Source organism: Poromitra crassiceps (assembly GCF_964638095.1).
Source record: "Poromitra crassiceps genome assembly, chromosome: 5".
Taxonomy (NCBI): Eukaryota; Metazoa; Chordata; class Actinopteri; order Beryciformes; family Melamphaidae; genus Poromitra; species Poromitra crassiceps.
Genome location: NC_139642.1, coordinates 26,750,403 through 26,769,026, shown reverse-complemented (window position 1 = coordinate 26,769,026; position 18,624 = coordinate 26,750,403). Strand labels below are relative to the sequence as shown.

The window sequence follows — 18,624 nt, the reverse complement described above, 5'->3', positions numbered from 1 at the left end:
CTGAACACCATGATGTCTGTGCAGGAGCCTGAACACCATGATGTCTGTGCAGAGCCAGGCCTGAACACCATGATGTCTGTGCAGAGCCAGGCCTGAACACCATGATGTCTGTGAAGGAGCCAGGCCTGAACACCATGATGTCTGTGAAGGAGCCAGGCCTGAACACCATGTCGTCTGTGCAGGAGCCAGGCCTGAACACCATGATGTCTGTGAAGGAGCCAGGCCTGAACACCATGATGTCTGTGCAGGAGCCAGGCCTGAACACCATGATGTCTGTGCAGGAGCCTGAACACCATGATGTCTGTGCAGGAGCCTGAACACCATGATGTCTGTGCAGGAGCCTGAACACCATGATGTCTGTGCAGGAGCCAGGCCTGAACACCATGATGTCTGTGCAGGAGCCAGGCCTGAACACCATGATGTCTGTGCAGAGCCAGGCCTGAACACCATGATGTCTGTGCAGGAGCCAGGCCTGAACACCATGATGTCTGTGCAGGAGCCAGGCCTGAACACCATGATGTCTGTGCAGAGCCAGGCCTGAACACCATGATGTCTGTGCAGAGCCAGGCCTGAACACCATGATGTCTGTGCAGGAGCCAGGCCTGAACACCATGATGTCTGTGCAGGAGCCAGGCCTGAACACCATGATGTCTGTGCAGAGCCAGGCCTGAACACCATGATGTCTGTGCAGAGCCAGGCCTGAACACCATGATGTCTGTGCAGGAGCCAGGCCTGAACACCATGATGTCTGTGCAGGAGCCAGGCCTGAACACCATGATGTCTGTGCAGGAGCCAGGCCTGGACGAGATGTCACTCAGACATCGCACACATTACCGCAACTGCTCAAATCTCACAAAAAAAGCATTATGATTCTTACCAGTTTGCATCCATAACATAAACGGGCCATGAGAAATTGCACTTAAGATCAATCCCAAAGTCTGGACCAAAATGTGTGTATAACCAAAATGACCTCAGGTCACCACTGTTGAAAAATAAATATAAATACCTCTAAAAGAGGACAGAGATCCCGCCCTCCCTTACCTCATGGTGTGACTCAATAGTGATTCTGCAAAGCCTCAAGTATAGCACCATTTCTCAAATCTGTCACAAATACTGCTACTCTGATGTTGAAGTGGTGTTGCACAGGTTTATTGTATTTTCATCATATTTTCATTCTACACGGAAGGCGTGGCTGAAAATAATAACAATATGAATAATAACAATAATCATAATAATAATAACTGTTGTTAACATGCACTTTTGCAGCTTGGCGTGCAGGACAAATCATACGCTCCACTAACTAATGAGGTACATGTGATCCATACCATGAACTCAAACATCTGGACAGACTTTCTGTTCTGACTCACGTGATTGGACAATCAGTCGGAGATAACCAATAGTCCTCTCTTCCAATCAAAAGAGCTTGGGGACATACTTCAGTCTGTACGTGGTAACACATCCTCGGGTAATAAAGTAGTGAAGTGCCCCCTTTAGTTGTCATGGAAACAGCTGAAAACCTATGAAGGTTTAGTCTGTAACCTAAGAGACCATGAGCACCTATGCGGTACCATTTAGATTGTGAAACATTGACACTATGTTTCATCATCGAAACAATGTTTGGAAAAGTCTTCACTCTGATCATGTAGTGATAAAAACTTGACTGACAAGTATGGGGAGAAGCTGTGGTGGTGGCATGACTGTATGACTGTATAAAACAGATGGATGCAGTGTGTGTGATGTCACCCATTGGTTTGTGGAATCCTGTTTTGAAGCCACTAGTTTGCCGTTTTGGCCGCTGCCATCTTGGATTTCGCACAACTTGCGGAAGACCAGGGGTTTCCCACAGAGCTGCAGCTCCGCCTGCTATTGGTCCATGATCGGCAAGCTGCACGGTCACTGGACAGGCGACCTGTCAATCACACCCAAAAGCTGCAGCTCCGCCTGCTATTCGTCCATGATCTGCAAATGCACGGTCACTAGACAGGCGATCTGCCGATCACACCCAAAACAGTCTTTTCTATCATATATTTTATTGTAAAGTTTAAACGGGTGAGTTATAAAAATTCAGTATAGTTGAAAGGTAAAATTAGCTATAGAAACCCAACCCATTTTTGAACCAGGCTGTAAACATGGTTATTTATACTGTGAAGTCGGGCATTTTAACATGGGTGTGAATGGGGACTGACTCGCTTTTGCATCCAGCCTCATGTGGCCATTCAAGGAACTGCAGTTTTTAGTACTTCCACATTGTGGCCAAGAAAGCCTGCCCCCTCAGGTGTTAGCAGCCTCGTTATGCCACCCATCTAAGAAGGACTTGTCATGAGGGCAAAATAAGAAGGTAGAAAACACATGACCAAAGCTGTGGAACATAGAGACACTGCATGAAATAGGCCACACCCATCACGGGGAAAAAGCTCCGTTCATTTCCACACACCAGCGTCATTTTCCTTGAAGTAAACATAGCTAAAAGCTGTTGTGTGGTGGGCTGCGCAGACAACAAATGTAAAAAATCGCCAGTTAAAGTTTTTTTGTACTCCCGAGGAAAACAAGGACGCTATTGAGAATTGGCGAGGAGAAAAATGTAGATGTTGCCGTCAATGAAGTAAGTTGGAGTGTTCATCTTCCGTGTATATACGATATTTTTGTGCAACACCCGACCATGCACGCGACATAGGAGAACACCAGGATTGGACGGGAGTTTGTGTTTTCCCCCCGTTTTGGGCGTGGTTTCTGAATGATGACCCGCTCATGTGGACTGTGTTGATGTTTGATGGACAAAGAGACAAGACTTGCTCGACACACTTAACACTGCTCCCCTCTGCCCACACGCAACACAACAGCAGGCAGCAAGAGAGAGATGTGCCACAGCTGTGCATGCCACAAACTGAGTCACCAGGCGAGAGAGAGAACGTGCTCCCCAAACACCAAGACCCAGTGAACTCGCACTGCTACGCTGTTTATGGTGGACAGAACCTGTTAGTTTAGCAATATGCGCTGCTGGATTTATCATAGGAGAAATCTAACTTGTCAACCCCTTTCAAGTCTGAACTAACCACGTACAGCTGATAACCAAGTCCAGAGCAGACGGGGCCACACATGACCATCATCCTCAGGTCATGCAAGGTCTTCCTCATCTGCCACATGGATTCCAGCAAGCAATCCCCTTTACAAAAGCAACACTGCTGCAGCTAATGTTGTCATAGCAGTCGACGCCATGAGGGGGAGGGGGAGGTGGAGGTCGGTCGGGGGCTTTTGTTTGCTTGCACATGACTTACCGCCCTCCCCCCCCCCCCCCCCCACCCCCACACACACACACACCCAATCGACCTCCTTCCATCTGCAGAGAGACCCGGCCCCGCCTAGGCCTCGTTTGTGTGTGTGTGTGTGTGTGTGTGTGTGTGGGGGGAGAAAAAGTAGACCAGCACAGGGACAGACTGCATTGTGCCGTGTGTGGAAGGTAAACAGCGCTCAAGCACCGTCACAAGCAATGCGAGTGCTGAGCACATGGCCCCACAGAGAATGCAGGAGGGAGGGGAGGGGAGGGGGGGGGGGAGGAGGAGGAGGAGGGCGAGAGAGAGAGCGGGGGCTGGAGAGAGAGAGGGAGGGAGAGAGAGAGAGAGAGAGAGAGAGGGAGAGGGAGAGGGAGAGGGAGAGGGAGAGAGAGAGAGGGGTACACACTGTCCTCACTGACTCACTGTGCAGCAGCAGCAGCAGACAGGCTGCACTATGCTGGGCTCTCTTAAAGGGCCAGGCGCGCCCAGGCCACGTTGCAGACATGCTCTCCTCTCCTCCAGCCTGGCTGACTGAGCAGGCTTCTGTGCGGCCGTCTTGTGACTGTGTTGAAACCATAAACCCTGGAGCACAGACCTTCACGTGGCGCCTGACTCAACAATAAAAGGCTTGTCAGACGGAAAAAAAAGAGAGGCAAATTCCTACTTTTGCAAGCCGTTTCTCTCATGTGCAGCAGCAAGCTTACTGCTGGTCACAACTGGCCTAATTACCTCATCTTGGCAAGAAGTAGCTGATCATACAACATACAGCCATCCAGAGACCATGCTGCATTCAGAGCCGCCAGGAATATTTCACTTGTGTGGCTAGAGATGGGCATTTTAAGTTATTTTAATATTAGAGTACTCACATTAACTAATAAACAAGTACTCGAGTACTCCTTTATTAGCATAACTAATAATAATAGTGTCCCTTTTTTGCATAATAATACAGGTGGTCCGTGTCCGAGGGGAAACAACGGAACTAAAGTTTGGCTACGTTGAGCTATCGTTATGCTATAGGCCTGTAAGAAGATCTATTACTATGGTAATGATATAGAGCTGGGCTAATCTGCTGTGTAGGGCTGTTCAGACACATAGACCTGCGTTATGGAGAAGCGTGCGTCTGTCTCATTTGCATCGGGGATTTCCCCCTGCGAGTACTCCAACGGTAGAAACGTTACTCGGAATAGTAATGTTATGAACGAGTAGTACTCGAGTACTCGAGTACTCCCTGCCTAGGGCTGGGCGATAAAACGATAGCAATATATATCGCGATAGAGACGTCATCAATACAATAAAAATATGGTTCGATTAGGACGTTCGATAGAGCGCTTCCCTCTGCTCCATGGCTCATAGAACCAATCGTGTACCTTGTTACTACAAGTGACACGGAAACAGCCAATCATTTAACAGGCCCCCGCTCATAAACAGCCAATCATATCCCTTGACATGGGCAGTGCTGGTGACGCGAACAGCAAGTTTGGTTTCACCCGGCACCACACCACGCATGGTGAAACGGAACATCAGAAGCAGGAGATGAGTCAGTGGGAGAAGATGTGATGTGGAGGAATTGTCAATAAAAGGAACCCCGAAAGCAGAACACCATTGTAAACGTTACAAATGATGCGATGTGAGTGAGTTTCAATTCATGTTAACGTAGATTGACAACATGTTAACATGTGTTCTATTAATAGCGTTACGAGCCCGCAGTCTTCTGTGCAACGTAATGCGGGCAGCTCAGACTGATTCACCTAACGTTAACCCTACAACCCTGAAATACACGTTACCAAACGCTTTTTTTAGAAGGCTGGCAACGCTAGTCTAGGTCATCAAAGTAAAATGTCACCATGTCTGTAAATGACTGCTTGCAGTTGCACTCAGAGCATGTAATAAGGTGGTAGGTGGTTCAAAATAAAGTGGTTATGCAACCTTTCTCTTCTCGTGTTTTTTTAATTAATAAAAGCAGGTCATTAAAATGATCAATAATTATCGATATCTACTGATATGAAATATTTTATATCAATATACTTTTAACTATATCGCCCGGCCCTACCCCTGCCCATCCCTACTTGTGGCTGCTCTATGAAAAACATTTTCAATACAACATGAGCCCACACTTTGGTGCTGTGAGAAGAACACCTCCACACAACAGTAATCAAGATGGCAAATGTGTCCCCCATTACATTTGAAGAAGTCCTTAACGTGGTCATGCTGTAGTGCGCCACACGCACAAATACAACATCGCTGGGCGGCAATATTACGATCAGCAATCTGCTGATACAGGCTAGCCTGCCCATCATCATAGGAGAAGAGAGAGACAAACCACAACGTCACACACCAAACAAGCCATAGTCCATCCATACACCCACCCACTGACACAGAACCACACATAACCTCACTCACTTCTAACCAAACAAGGTGACCCACTTCACTGAGGCTAAGCTGAACAATTTAACAACAATAACCCTGATTCTCAAAGGAATGCGTAAGATAACAAAATAGGTCCAATTTAACTTGCAAGGGGGAGATTTTATTTTTTTCCAATCACTAAGAAAATGTCAAAGCCATCAGAGAAACTAGGCCTTCCAGAAAGGCTTTTGAAAGAGCCAGACATTTACGTACATGGACCTAGTTCCACTTTCCAAAGGCAATAATGGGCCTCCGTCAAACTGTGTTTGATGGAGGCAAGCTTCAGTCAAGCTTTCAATCAAATGTCCTAATCAAACCTTAAGGGGACACTGAACATCTAGTGGACACAGAAGAATAGAATAGAAAAGAATAGTGTGTCCCAGCAACCCAATCTAAGAGCCGTCTCCCCACCAGATGGCAGAGCACATTTCAACCTGGCAGTCAGGGGCGAGGAGCAGTGGAGGAACGAGTTCAGTCAGCTTTGAGGGGGAATTCAAGCGCGAGCTGAGTAAACCGAGCCTTGTGTTTACCACGCCATGTTCCCTCCCTCCTGTTGGCAGCCGGCCCGGCCTGGAGCGGGGCGGGGCCGGGGGCGGGGCGGGGCCCCAGCACGGGGGGTGACGTCACGCGGCTCAGGCTAGCCATGTGCTCGCTGCTCATGTGGCCTTAAAAGCTCAGAGCGAGGCGAGAGGGAGGGGAGGGAGGGAGGGGAGGGAGGAGGAGGAGGAGGAGGAGGTGGGGGGGGGGTGCATTTGAGGCGCTCAGCTTTAGCAGTGCCACGACGGGCTCCAGGGAAAAGCCTTTTGGAACAACAGCGAGGCAGCGCTTTTTTCTGCCAAAGGTAAAAATACATGGGAGGTGAAAACCCAAACCCACTTTCCAAGATGTGAACATTATAGAAGATCAATCAAACTGATCCGTCGTCACGATCCCAAAGCAAATAGAATCTGTAGTAGTAGTACAAAAATGCAGAGTCTGAAACGGAGACGGGGAAAAACTGCGACAGCAGTGAGGGAAAAGAACCCGTTTGTGGTCATAGATAATCCCTCGCTGAGTCACTTGCTTCTATGCAGCAAAGAAGAAATGAAATGAGGAAGTGGGACTCATCAGAGCGTGGAGCTGTTGTTGGCCAAGCTAGTGACTGTCGGGAAGGAAGGGGGGGGGGGACTGATATGCTGCAGGCAAGGCGGCCACTTCACTGACACACCGTTAAGTTAAGTTAAGTTAAGTGAACCACACGACGTGATCCCAGATGAAGGCTGGAGATACGAGAGACAACTATGAATCAAATGAGATGTAATCCTCAGCCTTAAAGCCTCTTATTAGAACCTCTCCTGTGCGTGCAGACTGCCTCACTGCTGCCAGCCCAGACCGAGGAGGGGAGAGGAGAGGGGAGGAGAGGGGGAGAGGAGAGGTGAGGAGAGGGGAGGAGAGGAGGGGAGAGGAGAGGTGAGGTGAGGGGAGGAGAGGGACGGTGAGGTAAGGGGGGGGGGGGGGAGAGAGAGGAGGGGGGAGTAGGGAGCATGCGGGGAGAGGAGAGGGGAGGAGAGGAGAGGGGGAGAGAAGAGGGGAGGAGAGGGGGAGAGAAGAGGGGAGGAGAGGGGAGGGGAGGTGAGGAGAGGTGAGGGGAGGAGAGGAGAGGAGAGGAGAGGGGGAAAGGAGAGGGGAGGGGGAGAGAAGAGGAGAGGAGAGGGGGAGAGAAGAGGGGAGGGGGAGGAGAGAAGAGGGGAGGAGAGGAGAGGGGGAGAGGGGAGGAGAGGGGGAGAGGGGAGGAGAGGGAAGGAGAGGTGAGGTGAGGGGAGGAGAGGGGAGGAGAGGGGGGAGGAGAGGTCAGGAGAGGAGAGGGACGGTGAGGTAAGGGGGGGGGGAGGAGGGAGAGGAGGGGGGAGTAGGGAGCATGCGGGGAGAGCAGCGTGTGCAGTCAGGACACTCTCCATGTCAGGATGACAGTGTACACGATGTGCTTGTTTTTGTCTGTGTGCTTTAACCTCCCTATATCTAAAGTTCCCTTCCTTTATTTCCAACCTCCTCAATGCAACACAACACTGACCTGACCAATAACAGCTAGAGATCCTCACAATAATATAAGACTTATCAAGAAACCTAGGAGGCAAATAGTGCAGATAAGATACATACAGTACCGAGACACTTCACTGCTAAATATTTACCGCAGCTACTACTACAAAATCATATACATGTATTGTGATTATCCTTCCTGACCGATATTGTAATACAATTTTAGTGGGAAATGGGAATGGTAACTTTTCTAGTTCATTTTCACAGAAAAATATACTGTATAAAAATGTGATGTGATTTTTACCGGGGTCTGTACCAAACAAGCATGTTCCCTTACGTCTGGACTCTGGAGAATATTATAATTTGTAGGCCAGGACGTCTCTGTAGCACCACCATGCTTCACTGACATTTAATTTAATGTTGTGACATTTGACCTTTATGAAATAAGTGCAGGCTCCTGCCATGTGGATATTGCACTTGGGCCATATTGCAGATTTCGATGTGATTAATTGTGCAGCCCTGTCAACAGCAACACAGCTAAAGAGCATCTCAGCCCTGCGTGTGTTGTTTGTTTCTCCACCCCCATGTGCTTTACATGCATCTCCACCCCCATGTGCTTTACATGCATCTCCACCCCCATGTGCTTTACATGCATCTCCACCCCCATGTGCTTTACATGCATCTCCACCCCCATGTGCTTTACATGCATCTCCACCCCCATGTGCTTTACATGCATCTCCACCCCCATGTGCTTTACATGCATCTTCACCCCCATGTGCTTTACATGCATCTCCACCCCCATGTGCTTTACATGCATCTTCACCCCCATGTGCTTTACATGCATCTCCACCCCCATGTGCTTTACATGCATCTCAACCCCCATGTGCTTTACATGCATCTCCACCCCCATGTGCTTTACATGCATCTCCACCCCCATGTGCTTTACATGAATCTTCACCCCCATGTGCTTTACATGCATCTCCACCCCCATGTGCTTTACATGCATCTCCACCCCCATGTGCTTTACATGCATCTTCACCCCCATGTGCTTTACATGCATCTCCACCCCCATGTGCTTTACATGCATCTCCACCCCCATGTGCTTTACATGCATCTTCACCCCCATGTGCTTTACATGCATCTCCACCCCCATGTGCTTTACATGCATCTTCACCCCCATGTGCTTTACATGCATCTCCACCCCCATGTGCTTTACATGCATCTCCACCCCCATGTGCTTTACATGCATCTCCACCCCCATGTGCTTTACATGCATCTCCACCCCCATGTGCTTTACATGCATCTTCACCCCCATGTGCTTTACATGCATCTTCAGTCCAGCTCAGCGTTTGAGAGGAGAGAAGAAAGGCAGGTCAGTGAACAGGTCAGTGTTGCTTCATCACACAGAGGGGCAGAGGGAGGGAGATTAAGTGTCATGAGCTCTGCACCCACACTGTCCTAGTTTCTCTCAGGATCCACGCGCAGGGAGGAATATAACCAGACTGCTGCTACTGACAGCACCACACACTCAGCAGGGAGGACTAACCAGACTGCTGCTACTGACAGCACCACACACTCAGCAGAGAGGAATATAACCAGACTGCTGCTACTGACAGCACCACACACTCAGCAGGGAGGAATATAACCAGACTGCTGCTACTGACAGCACCACATACTCAGCAGAGAGGAATATAACCAGACTGCTGCTACTGACAGCACCACATACTCAGCAGGGAGGAATATAACCAGGCTGCTGCTACTGACAGCACCACACACTCACAGAGAGGAATATAACCAGGCTGCTGCTACTGACAGCACCACATACTCAGCAGGGAGGAATATAACCAGACTGCTGCTACTGACATCACCACATACTCAGCAGGGAGGAATATAACCAGGCTGCTGCTACTGACATCACCACATACTCAGCAGGGAGGAATATAACCAGACTGCTGCTACTGACAGCACCACACACTCAGCAGGGAGGACTAACCAGACTGCTGCTACTGACATCACCACACACTCAGCAGAGAGGAATATAACCAGACTGCTGCTACTGACAGCACCACATACTCAGCAGGGAGGACTAACCAGACTGCTGCTACTGACAGCACCACACACTCAGCAGGGAGGAATATAACCAGACTGCTGCTACTGACAGCACCACATACTCAGCAGGGAGGAATATAACCAGACTGCTGCTACTGACATCACCACATACTCAGCAGGGAGGACTAACCAGACTGCTGCTACTGACAGCACCACATACTCAGCAGGGAGGAATATAACCAGACTGCTGCTACTGACATCACCACATACTCAGCAGGGAGGACTAACCAGACTGCTGCTACTGACAGCACCACACACTCAGCAGGGAGGACTAACCAGACTGCTGCTACTGACAGCACCACACACTCACAGGGAGGAATATAACCAGGCTGCTGCTACTGACAGCACCACACACTCACAGGGAGGAATATAACCAGACTGCTGCTACTGACAGCACCACATACTCAGCAGGGAGGAATATAACCAGACTGCTGCTACTGACAGCACCACACACTCAACAGGGAGGAATATAACCAGACTGCTGCTACTGACAGCACCACACACTCAGCAGGGAGGAATATAACCAGACTGCTGCTACTGACAGCACCACACACTCAGCAGGGAGGAATATAACCAGACTGCTGCTACTGACATCACCACATACTCAGCAGGGAGGAATATAACCAGACTGCTGCTACTGACATCACCACATACTCACAGGGAGGAATATAACCAGACTGCTGCTACTGACAGCACCACACACTCAGCAGGGAGGACTAACCAGACTGCTGCTACTGACAGCACCACACACTCACAGGGAGGAATATAACCAGACTGCTGCTACTGACAGCACCACACACTCACAGGGAGGAATATAACCAGACTGCTGCTACTGACAGCACCACATACTCAGCAGGGAGGAATATAACCAGACTGCTGCTACTGACATCACCACATACTCAGCAGGGAGGACTAACCAGACTGCTGCTACTGACAGCACCACATACTCAGCAGGGAGGAATATAACCAGACTGCTGCTACTGACATCACCACATACTCAGCAGGGAGGACTAACCAGACTGCTGCTACTGACAGCACCACACACTCAGCAGGGAGGACTAACCAGACTGCTGCTACTGACAGCACCACACACTCACAGGGAGGAATATAACCAGGCTGCTGCTACTGACAGCACCACACACTCACAGGGAGGAATATAACCAGACTGCTGCTACTGACAGCACCACATACTCAGCAGGGAGGAATATAACCAGACTGCTGCTACTGACAGCACCACACACTCAACAGGGAGGAATATAACCAGACTGCTGCTACTGACAGCACCACACACTCAGCAGGGAGGAATATAACCAGACTGCTGCTACTGACAGCACCACACACTCAGCAGGGAGGAATATAACCAGACTGCTGCTACTGACATCACCACATACTCAGCAGGGAGGAATATAACCAGACTGCTGCTACTGACATCACCACATACTCACAGGGAGGAATATAACCAGACTGCTGCTACTGACAGCACCACACACTCAGCAGGGAGGACTAACCAGACTGCTGCTACTGACAGCACCACACACTCACAGGGAGGACTAACCAGACTGCTGCTACTGACAGCACCACACACTCAGCAGGGAGGACTAACCAGACTGCTGCTACTGACAGCACCACACACTCAGCAGGGAGGAATATAACCAGACTGCTGCTACTGACAGCACCACACACTCACAGGGAGGAATATAACCAGACTGCTGCTACTGACAGCACCACACACTCACAGGGAGGAATATAACCAGACTGCTGCTACTGACAGCACCACACACTCAGCAGGGAGGAATATAACCAGACTGCTGCTACTGACAGCACCACACACTCACAGGGAGGAATATAACCAGACTGCTGCTACTGACAGCACCACACACTCACAGGGAGGAATATAACCAGACTGCTGCTACTGACAGCACCACACACTCACAGGGAGGAATATAACCAGACTGCTGCTACTGACAGCACCACACACTCACAGGGAGGAATATAACCAGGCTGCTGCTACTGACAGCACCACACACTCACAGGGAGGAATATAACCAGACTGCTGCTACTGACAGCACCACACACTCACAGGGAGGACTAACCAGACTGCTGCTACTGACAGCACCACACACTCACAGGGAGGAATATAACCAGACTGCTGTTACTGACAGCACCACACACTCACAGGGAGGAATATAACCAGGCTGCTGCTACTGACAGCACCACACACTCAGCAGAGAGGAATATAACCAGACTGCTGCTACTGACAGCACCACACACTCACAGGGAGGAATATAACCAGGCTGCTGCTACTGACAGCACCACACACTCAGCAGCACAGAGTCCTCTTCCAATCTGGCTGAACTTATGCCAATGTTACATAATAATGATAATTAGGAGGATGGCAACACAAAACAGCTGGAAGCATTGATTACTGTATCATATTGTCTGTAATTGGTGACTGGGCAGCTGCCCCCTTTTTTCTGGAATTGATAAAGGGCCTAATTACCAAATAATTAGTAAATGACAATGTCGCCCTGATAACATGCGACTGAGGTGATGTGATCAGGCCACCACGGTCATCCTAACATAAGCTTTCCCTGTAATACTGTGCCCACCATATTTTGTGCAATATGCAGGCCGCCACACGCCACTACAAATAAGTTCACAATGGAGGGACAGTAACATACTGTTAACTTAAAATAGGCCAACATTGTTTACCAATGTTCCAAATGTTCCTTGTCATTTACCAATACCTTGGTAGTTACAGTCAGTACTGTTTCTTTCACATTCATTTAGCGGTGGTGCCTCGGCTCCCCACAACTGGAAAATCCCACCCACAGCTAGAACAATTTAAATACAACAACAACCCATCTGCCGGCCAATAATAATGTGCAATAATAACAATTCAGTCAGGAGCACTCTCGTCCTCCTAATTTAGAATGAACCATTTATTGCAACAAGTGGAAATGCAGTAAGTTATGGCTCTGCTCTTTACAGAAGATGCTCCCTGGATTAGCCAAGCAGCATGCTAAGCTAATCAAGCGGCGCAATGGGGTATCGGGGGGGGGGGGTATGCCTATGACTTCCGTGTCCTGCAAGAACTAACGCAATGCTGACTAATGTATAAGAATAAGCATTGTGCTTAACGTTACAATAACAGCCCATATCAGATTTAGGGCATAAATAACCAAATAAGAGACATTCCTCCTCGACTGAAACACCTGATCCTGAATCAGTCTCGGGAACAAATTCTCCCAAGCGCCATGCGTGAGGCAAACGAGGCCAGCAGGCGACCTTTGTACCAGGCCAGCTGTTTACTACTGAGTGACTGTCAGTTCATGAGACAGAGCACACCTCAGATGCATGAGTCATTTGTGAGCATGGCACACATTCAAAACATCACACACACACACACACACACACACACACACACACACACACACACACACACACACACACACACACACACACACACACACACACACACACACACACACACACACACACACACACACACACACAGTCTGACTGATGAAGTGAGGAATGGAGGAGATAACGCAATACAAAGTAGAACATATCCTGATTCACATATCGGTATGTGAACTTTCCAGCAAGCATGCCAGTTCTAAGCACCTCAATATTATTCAGGTAGTGGTGTGACTCAAAGGTCAGAAACCAGCAGCTTACCTGAATGTATCGCAGGGCGCTCCTCAGCACACTCAGGTTGGAGGTCTTCTTCTCGTCCACATTTGGGATGTTCTTCTTCAGCGTATCAAAGCACTCCTTCAAGTGTGCTCGCCTGGCAGACACAAGGCACAGGAAGGGGACTTGAGTAGGGCCAGACTTGGCTTCACGCAGCAGCCATCAATTTCAACACTGTGGATTTCTTTTCAAGGCTGAACACAAGTAACTAAGCTGATGACGCAGCACTATTTATGAATAGGTCTCGACTAAAAAAGATCATTTAAACATGTGTCAATTTCAGAGGGAAATTTTCTCTTAAGAAACAGAACCTATTGGGCATAACACAAAACTAAATTAAAATGTACACAATAATCTCAAATCCAGTGCAAAAAACTCAAATCTCCACTTTGAGGTGGCCCCATGCTAGACAGGCTGAACCCACCTGAGGTGGCCCCATGCTAGACAGGCTGAACCCACCTGTTTTTCTCAAGCTTGTTATGCACTTCTCGTGTGCCTGCCCTGTAAAAGCACAAATTAGAGCAAATTAAGAATTTGGTCTCCAAAGGGGCAACGCAACAAAAATAAAATCAACCAATGAAAACGTACTCAAGCTCTATTGCTTCATCAACATATCTGCAGGCAGATAAATCAATCACAATATTCTGTTTCGGACGTCCAACTCAAAGTAGAGCTTTTAAATCTCTGCATAACTTCAGTCATAATAATGACGATTTAGTAATGCATAGCTACAGCAAACAGTTTCAACCAAGTTAACAGGGAGAAACCATTCGACTTACCCTCCGGGTCGCTTCTTGTTGTCCAGGTGGCGCCCGTCGTCAGGGGGGCTCCCCCGGCTGACGGGGCTGCTCGGCAGGCTGGCCTGCGGAGGCGGAGGCCCCGGCTGCGGGAGCAAGGCGTGCTGCTGGGGGGGCGAGACGATGGAGCCCGGGTAGCGCTGAACCAGCTGCTGCTGCAGTTTAGTGTTGCTGGACTGGGCGATGACGAGCTGCGGGTGATGCTGGTGATTCTGTTGCGGGTTCTGGTGCCTGTGGTTGGCGGCGGCCAGCAGCGGGGACAGGTGCTCGGGTTTGAGCTGCGGAGAGAGAGGCAGAGCGCCGGCACTCTGCTGCTCCGGGGGGGAGTGAGGGTCCCTCCTGGGAGAGGCTAGGTGCAGGGCTGCGGGAGGGGAGGGGGAGCCCGTGTGGTTGGGGGTGACCAGGGGGATGGGGATGACTGTGATGGGCACGGAGGGGGGAGGCAGCGGGGGCGGCGGCACGGGGGCCGGGCGGCACTCGATGCGGCGATCCTCCGCCTTGGCCACATGGTTGATGTGGACGGGCGAGGAGGTGTAGCGGACGTCAGAGTGCCTGTGCTCCGTCAACTGCTCCAGACGCAGCCTCTCCCTCAACTCATTCTCCTCTGTGGAAGACACAAGGCATCAGGTCAGGAGAACAGACTACACCCACTCAAGGTGCTATAAACCACTGGTACACCTCAAAGTACAGGGCCAGCACACAAACTATGGAGAGGGCATTACATTTTATTAAAAAAAACTACAACACAGAAACATAAAGTTATCCATCAATTAATGATAGAACAGCAACTTTGATTAAGCAGCTGTTGCTCTAGTCTGCCCTCATGGAACTTCTGCTGGCGAGAAAAGGAATAAGAAAAATTCAAAGTGATCGACAAACCATTAGGAAGTCTTTGGTATCAAGGCAGCAGTAATACACACACCAACATCAACTATGCACTGCAGTGTAGGAATTTAGCCAGGGCAAGGGCAAAAATGCCCTCAATAAATCTGAGAATGCCCCTAAAAACAATGATCCAGGGGCAAAAATTGCCCCCAAGATTTCTATAATTTTCTTTTTATTCAATTCATTTAATTTCCATCTCTAACACAGACTCAACACCTGCAAAGCTGGTTGCCAGAAGAAGATGATTCACATTCACACAGTGTGCTGTTGTCCACACTACGCTTTAGAACTTTATGCAGTAAATACTTTTTTTAAGTGCCCCCAAAATTGTGAAAGTGCCCCCATTTTTTAGACCATGGGGGCAAAATTTGCCACCAAAATATTTTTTAAATTTCCTACACAGACTGCAAGAGCTAAATATCAACCAAGAAACAAGTCTAGAGCTTGTTTTCCACACTTACCAGTGTCCTGTGACAAAGGTGAAATAATAATGGTATAGTCTTGCAGTGGTACTGTTCCGTTGTAAGGCCTGAATGGAAATATGATGCCATACCCCCCCCTAATCTCTCTCACACACACACACACACACACACACACACACACACACACACACACACACACACACACACACACACACAGATGGATCTCTGATGACTTGACAAGAAGCCATGTATAATGCAATGCCAAGTGCTTGAGTGCTACAATATCCTCTGCACCTTCCTTTAAGCAGAACTTGTATCGGAGAAAATATGCAATATTGTTGCTCTTCCGTTTATTTCACTCTTTGTGTCGATGTCACTGTGACACAGTGATGATGTCACTGTGACGCAGCGATGATGTCACTGTTGTGGAAGCTTCCCACAGCACAATTCAACAAAGAGGCTATTGGGCTGGTTTTGATCATTTTATGATCTGCAAAGCGAGATGAATCCATGTTCCCCACAGGTTCTTAGGTTATTTGTGGTGGATGCAAACCAGATGAGACAATCAGCTGACCCATGAGATGGGTCAGCTGGAAACATACTAACAGCATGGGACAGCTGGAAACACACTAACAGCATGGGACAGCTGGAAACATACTAACAGCATGGGTCAAGTGGAAACATACTAACAGCATGGGTCAGCTGGAAACATACTAACAGCATGGGACAGCTGGAAACATACTAACAGCATGGGTCAAGTGGAAACATACTAACAGCATGGGACAGCTGGAAACATACTAACAGCATGGGACAGCTGGAAACATACTAACAGCATGGGACAGCTGGAAACTAACAGCATGGGTCAGCTGGAAACATACTAACAGCATGGGACAGCTGGAAACATACTAACAGCATGGGACAGAGTGGAAACATACTAACCGCATGGGTCAGCTGGAAACATACTAACAGCATGGGTCAGCTGGAAACATACTAACAGCATGGGACAGAGTGGAAACATACTAACCGCATGGGTCAGCTGGAAACATACTAACAGCATGGGTCAGCTGGAAACATACTAACAGCATGGGTCAGCTGGAAACATACTAACAGCATGGGACAGAGTGGAAACACACTAACAGCATGGGACAGAGTGGAAACACACTAACAGCATGGGACAGAGTGGAAACATACTAACCGCATGGGTCAGCTGGAAACATACTAACAGCATGGGTCAGCTGGAAACATACTAACAGCATGGGTCAGCTGGAAACATACTAACAGCATGGGTCAGCTGGAAACATACTAACAGCATGGGTCAGCTGGAAACATACTAACAGCATGGGACAGAGTGGAAACATACTAACAGCATGGGTCAGCTGGAAACATACTAACAGCATGGGACAGAGTGGAAACACACTAACAGCATGGGACAGAGTGGAAACATACTAACAGCATGGGTCAGCTGGAAACATACTAACAGCATGGGTCAGCTGGAAACATACTAACAGCATGGGACAGAGTGGAAACACACTAACAGCATGGGACAGAGTGGAAACACACTAACAGCATGGGACAGAGTGGAAACATACTAACCGCATGGGTCAGCTGGAAACATACTAACAGCATGGGTCAGCTGGAAACATACTAACAGCATGGGACAGAGTGGAAACATACTAACAGCATGGGTCAGCTGGAAACATACTAACAGCATGGGACAGAGTGGAAACACACTAACAGCATGGGACAGAGTGGAAACACACTAACAGCATGGGACAGAGTGGAAACATACTAACCACATGGGTCAGCTGGAAACATACTAACAACATGGGTCAGCTGGAAACATACTAACAGCATGGGTCAGCTGAAAACACACTAACAGCATGGGTCAGCTGGAAACATACTAACAGCATGGGTCAGCTGGAAACATACTAACAGCATGGGTCAGCTGGAAACATACTAACAGCATGGGTCAACAGCATGGGTCAGCTGGAAACATACTAACAGCATGGGTCAGCTGGAAACATACTAACAGCATGGGTCAACAGCATGGGTCAGCTGGAAACATACTAACAGCATGGGTCAGCTGGAAACATACTAACAGCATGGGTCAGCTGGAAACATACTACCAGCATGGGACAGAGTGGAAACATACTAACAGCATGGGACAGAGTGGAAACACACTAACAGCATGGGACAGAGTGGAAACATACTAACAGCATGGGTCAGCTGGAAACATACTAACAGCATGGGTCAGCTGGAAACATACTAACAGCATGGGTCAGCTGGAAACATACGCTTTTTGACAAAGGTAATTAATTGCCTAGACATGCCGGAGACAAAGGAACACGCTGGATAATAACGTGTGTGCAATATACATCTCGGCGAAAAGGAGGGGGCAGCATCTCCGAGATCCATCAGCTTTGCGCCGTCCAATCGTATGCAAGAGTCCCCGCCCCCTAACGACGTGTGGTTCCCACCGCCACCCGTGTGTGGATGGCAGAGGAAGGGGCTGTCCAGTTGCTATGGCAGCTGTGATGTTAAGAGTCGTCACACACAAGCAGCAGTCTTTTACATCAACAAGGGGTGGAGCAGGGCCGTCTCAGCACGCTACACACAATGGTGCCTCGCCTGCAGTCCTCAAAGATTCTATTCAGCGGCAGACGTAACTACATTAGGACACGTTCATTACGAGCCACGGAGCCACGGAGCACGGTCAATCTGAAGGATTATAGAGAAGAGAAATGAAGAGGCGCAAACATAAAAAGAAAGCTCTGACGCTCATGTGTAATAACAATGCAGCTGCTTCTCCCCAAGGACAAGAGCATGACACAATGACTACGTTTACATGCACACAATATTACGCTTTTTGCCCATATTCGGAAAATGACAATATTCAGACGAAATGAATAATCCACTAATATTCCCATTTACATGCAGCCGTAGCTCGCCCTCCCCGACACGTGAGGGAGGGGGGGAGAGAGAGAGAGAGAGATGCAAGTAGGCAGAGTTTTTTTGTTGAGA

At 48.8% G+C, this 18,624-nt stretch overlaps 1 protein-coding gene across 1 annotated transcript in view; it reads right to left on the bottom strand.

The window, feature by feature from the left end:
• The window catches only part of mnta (MAX network transcriptional repressor a), a 29,925-nt gene that overhangs the window by 6,059 nt on the left and 5,242 nt on the right, over positions 1 to 18,624 (bottom strand). The window contains exons 2-3 of the mRNA XM_083637468.1: positions 14,279 to 14,900; positions 13,485 to 13,596 (exon numbers count right to left, since the gene is read on the bottom strand). Coding sequence (XP_083493594.1) covers positions 13,485 to 13,596; positions 14,279 to 14,900 — 734 coding nt within the window. The remainder of the gene's footprint in view (positions 1 to 13,484; positions 13,597 to 14,278; positions 14,901 to 18,624) is intronic.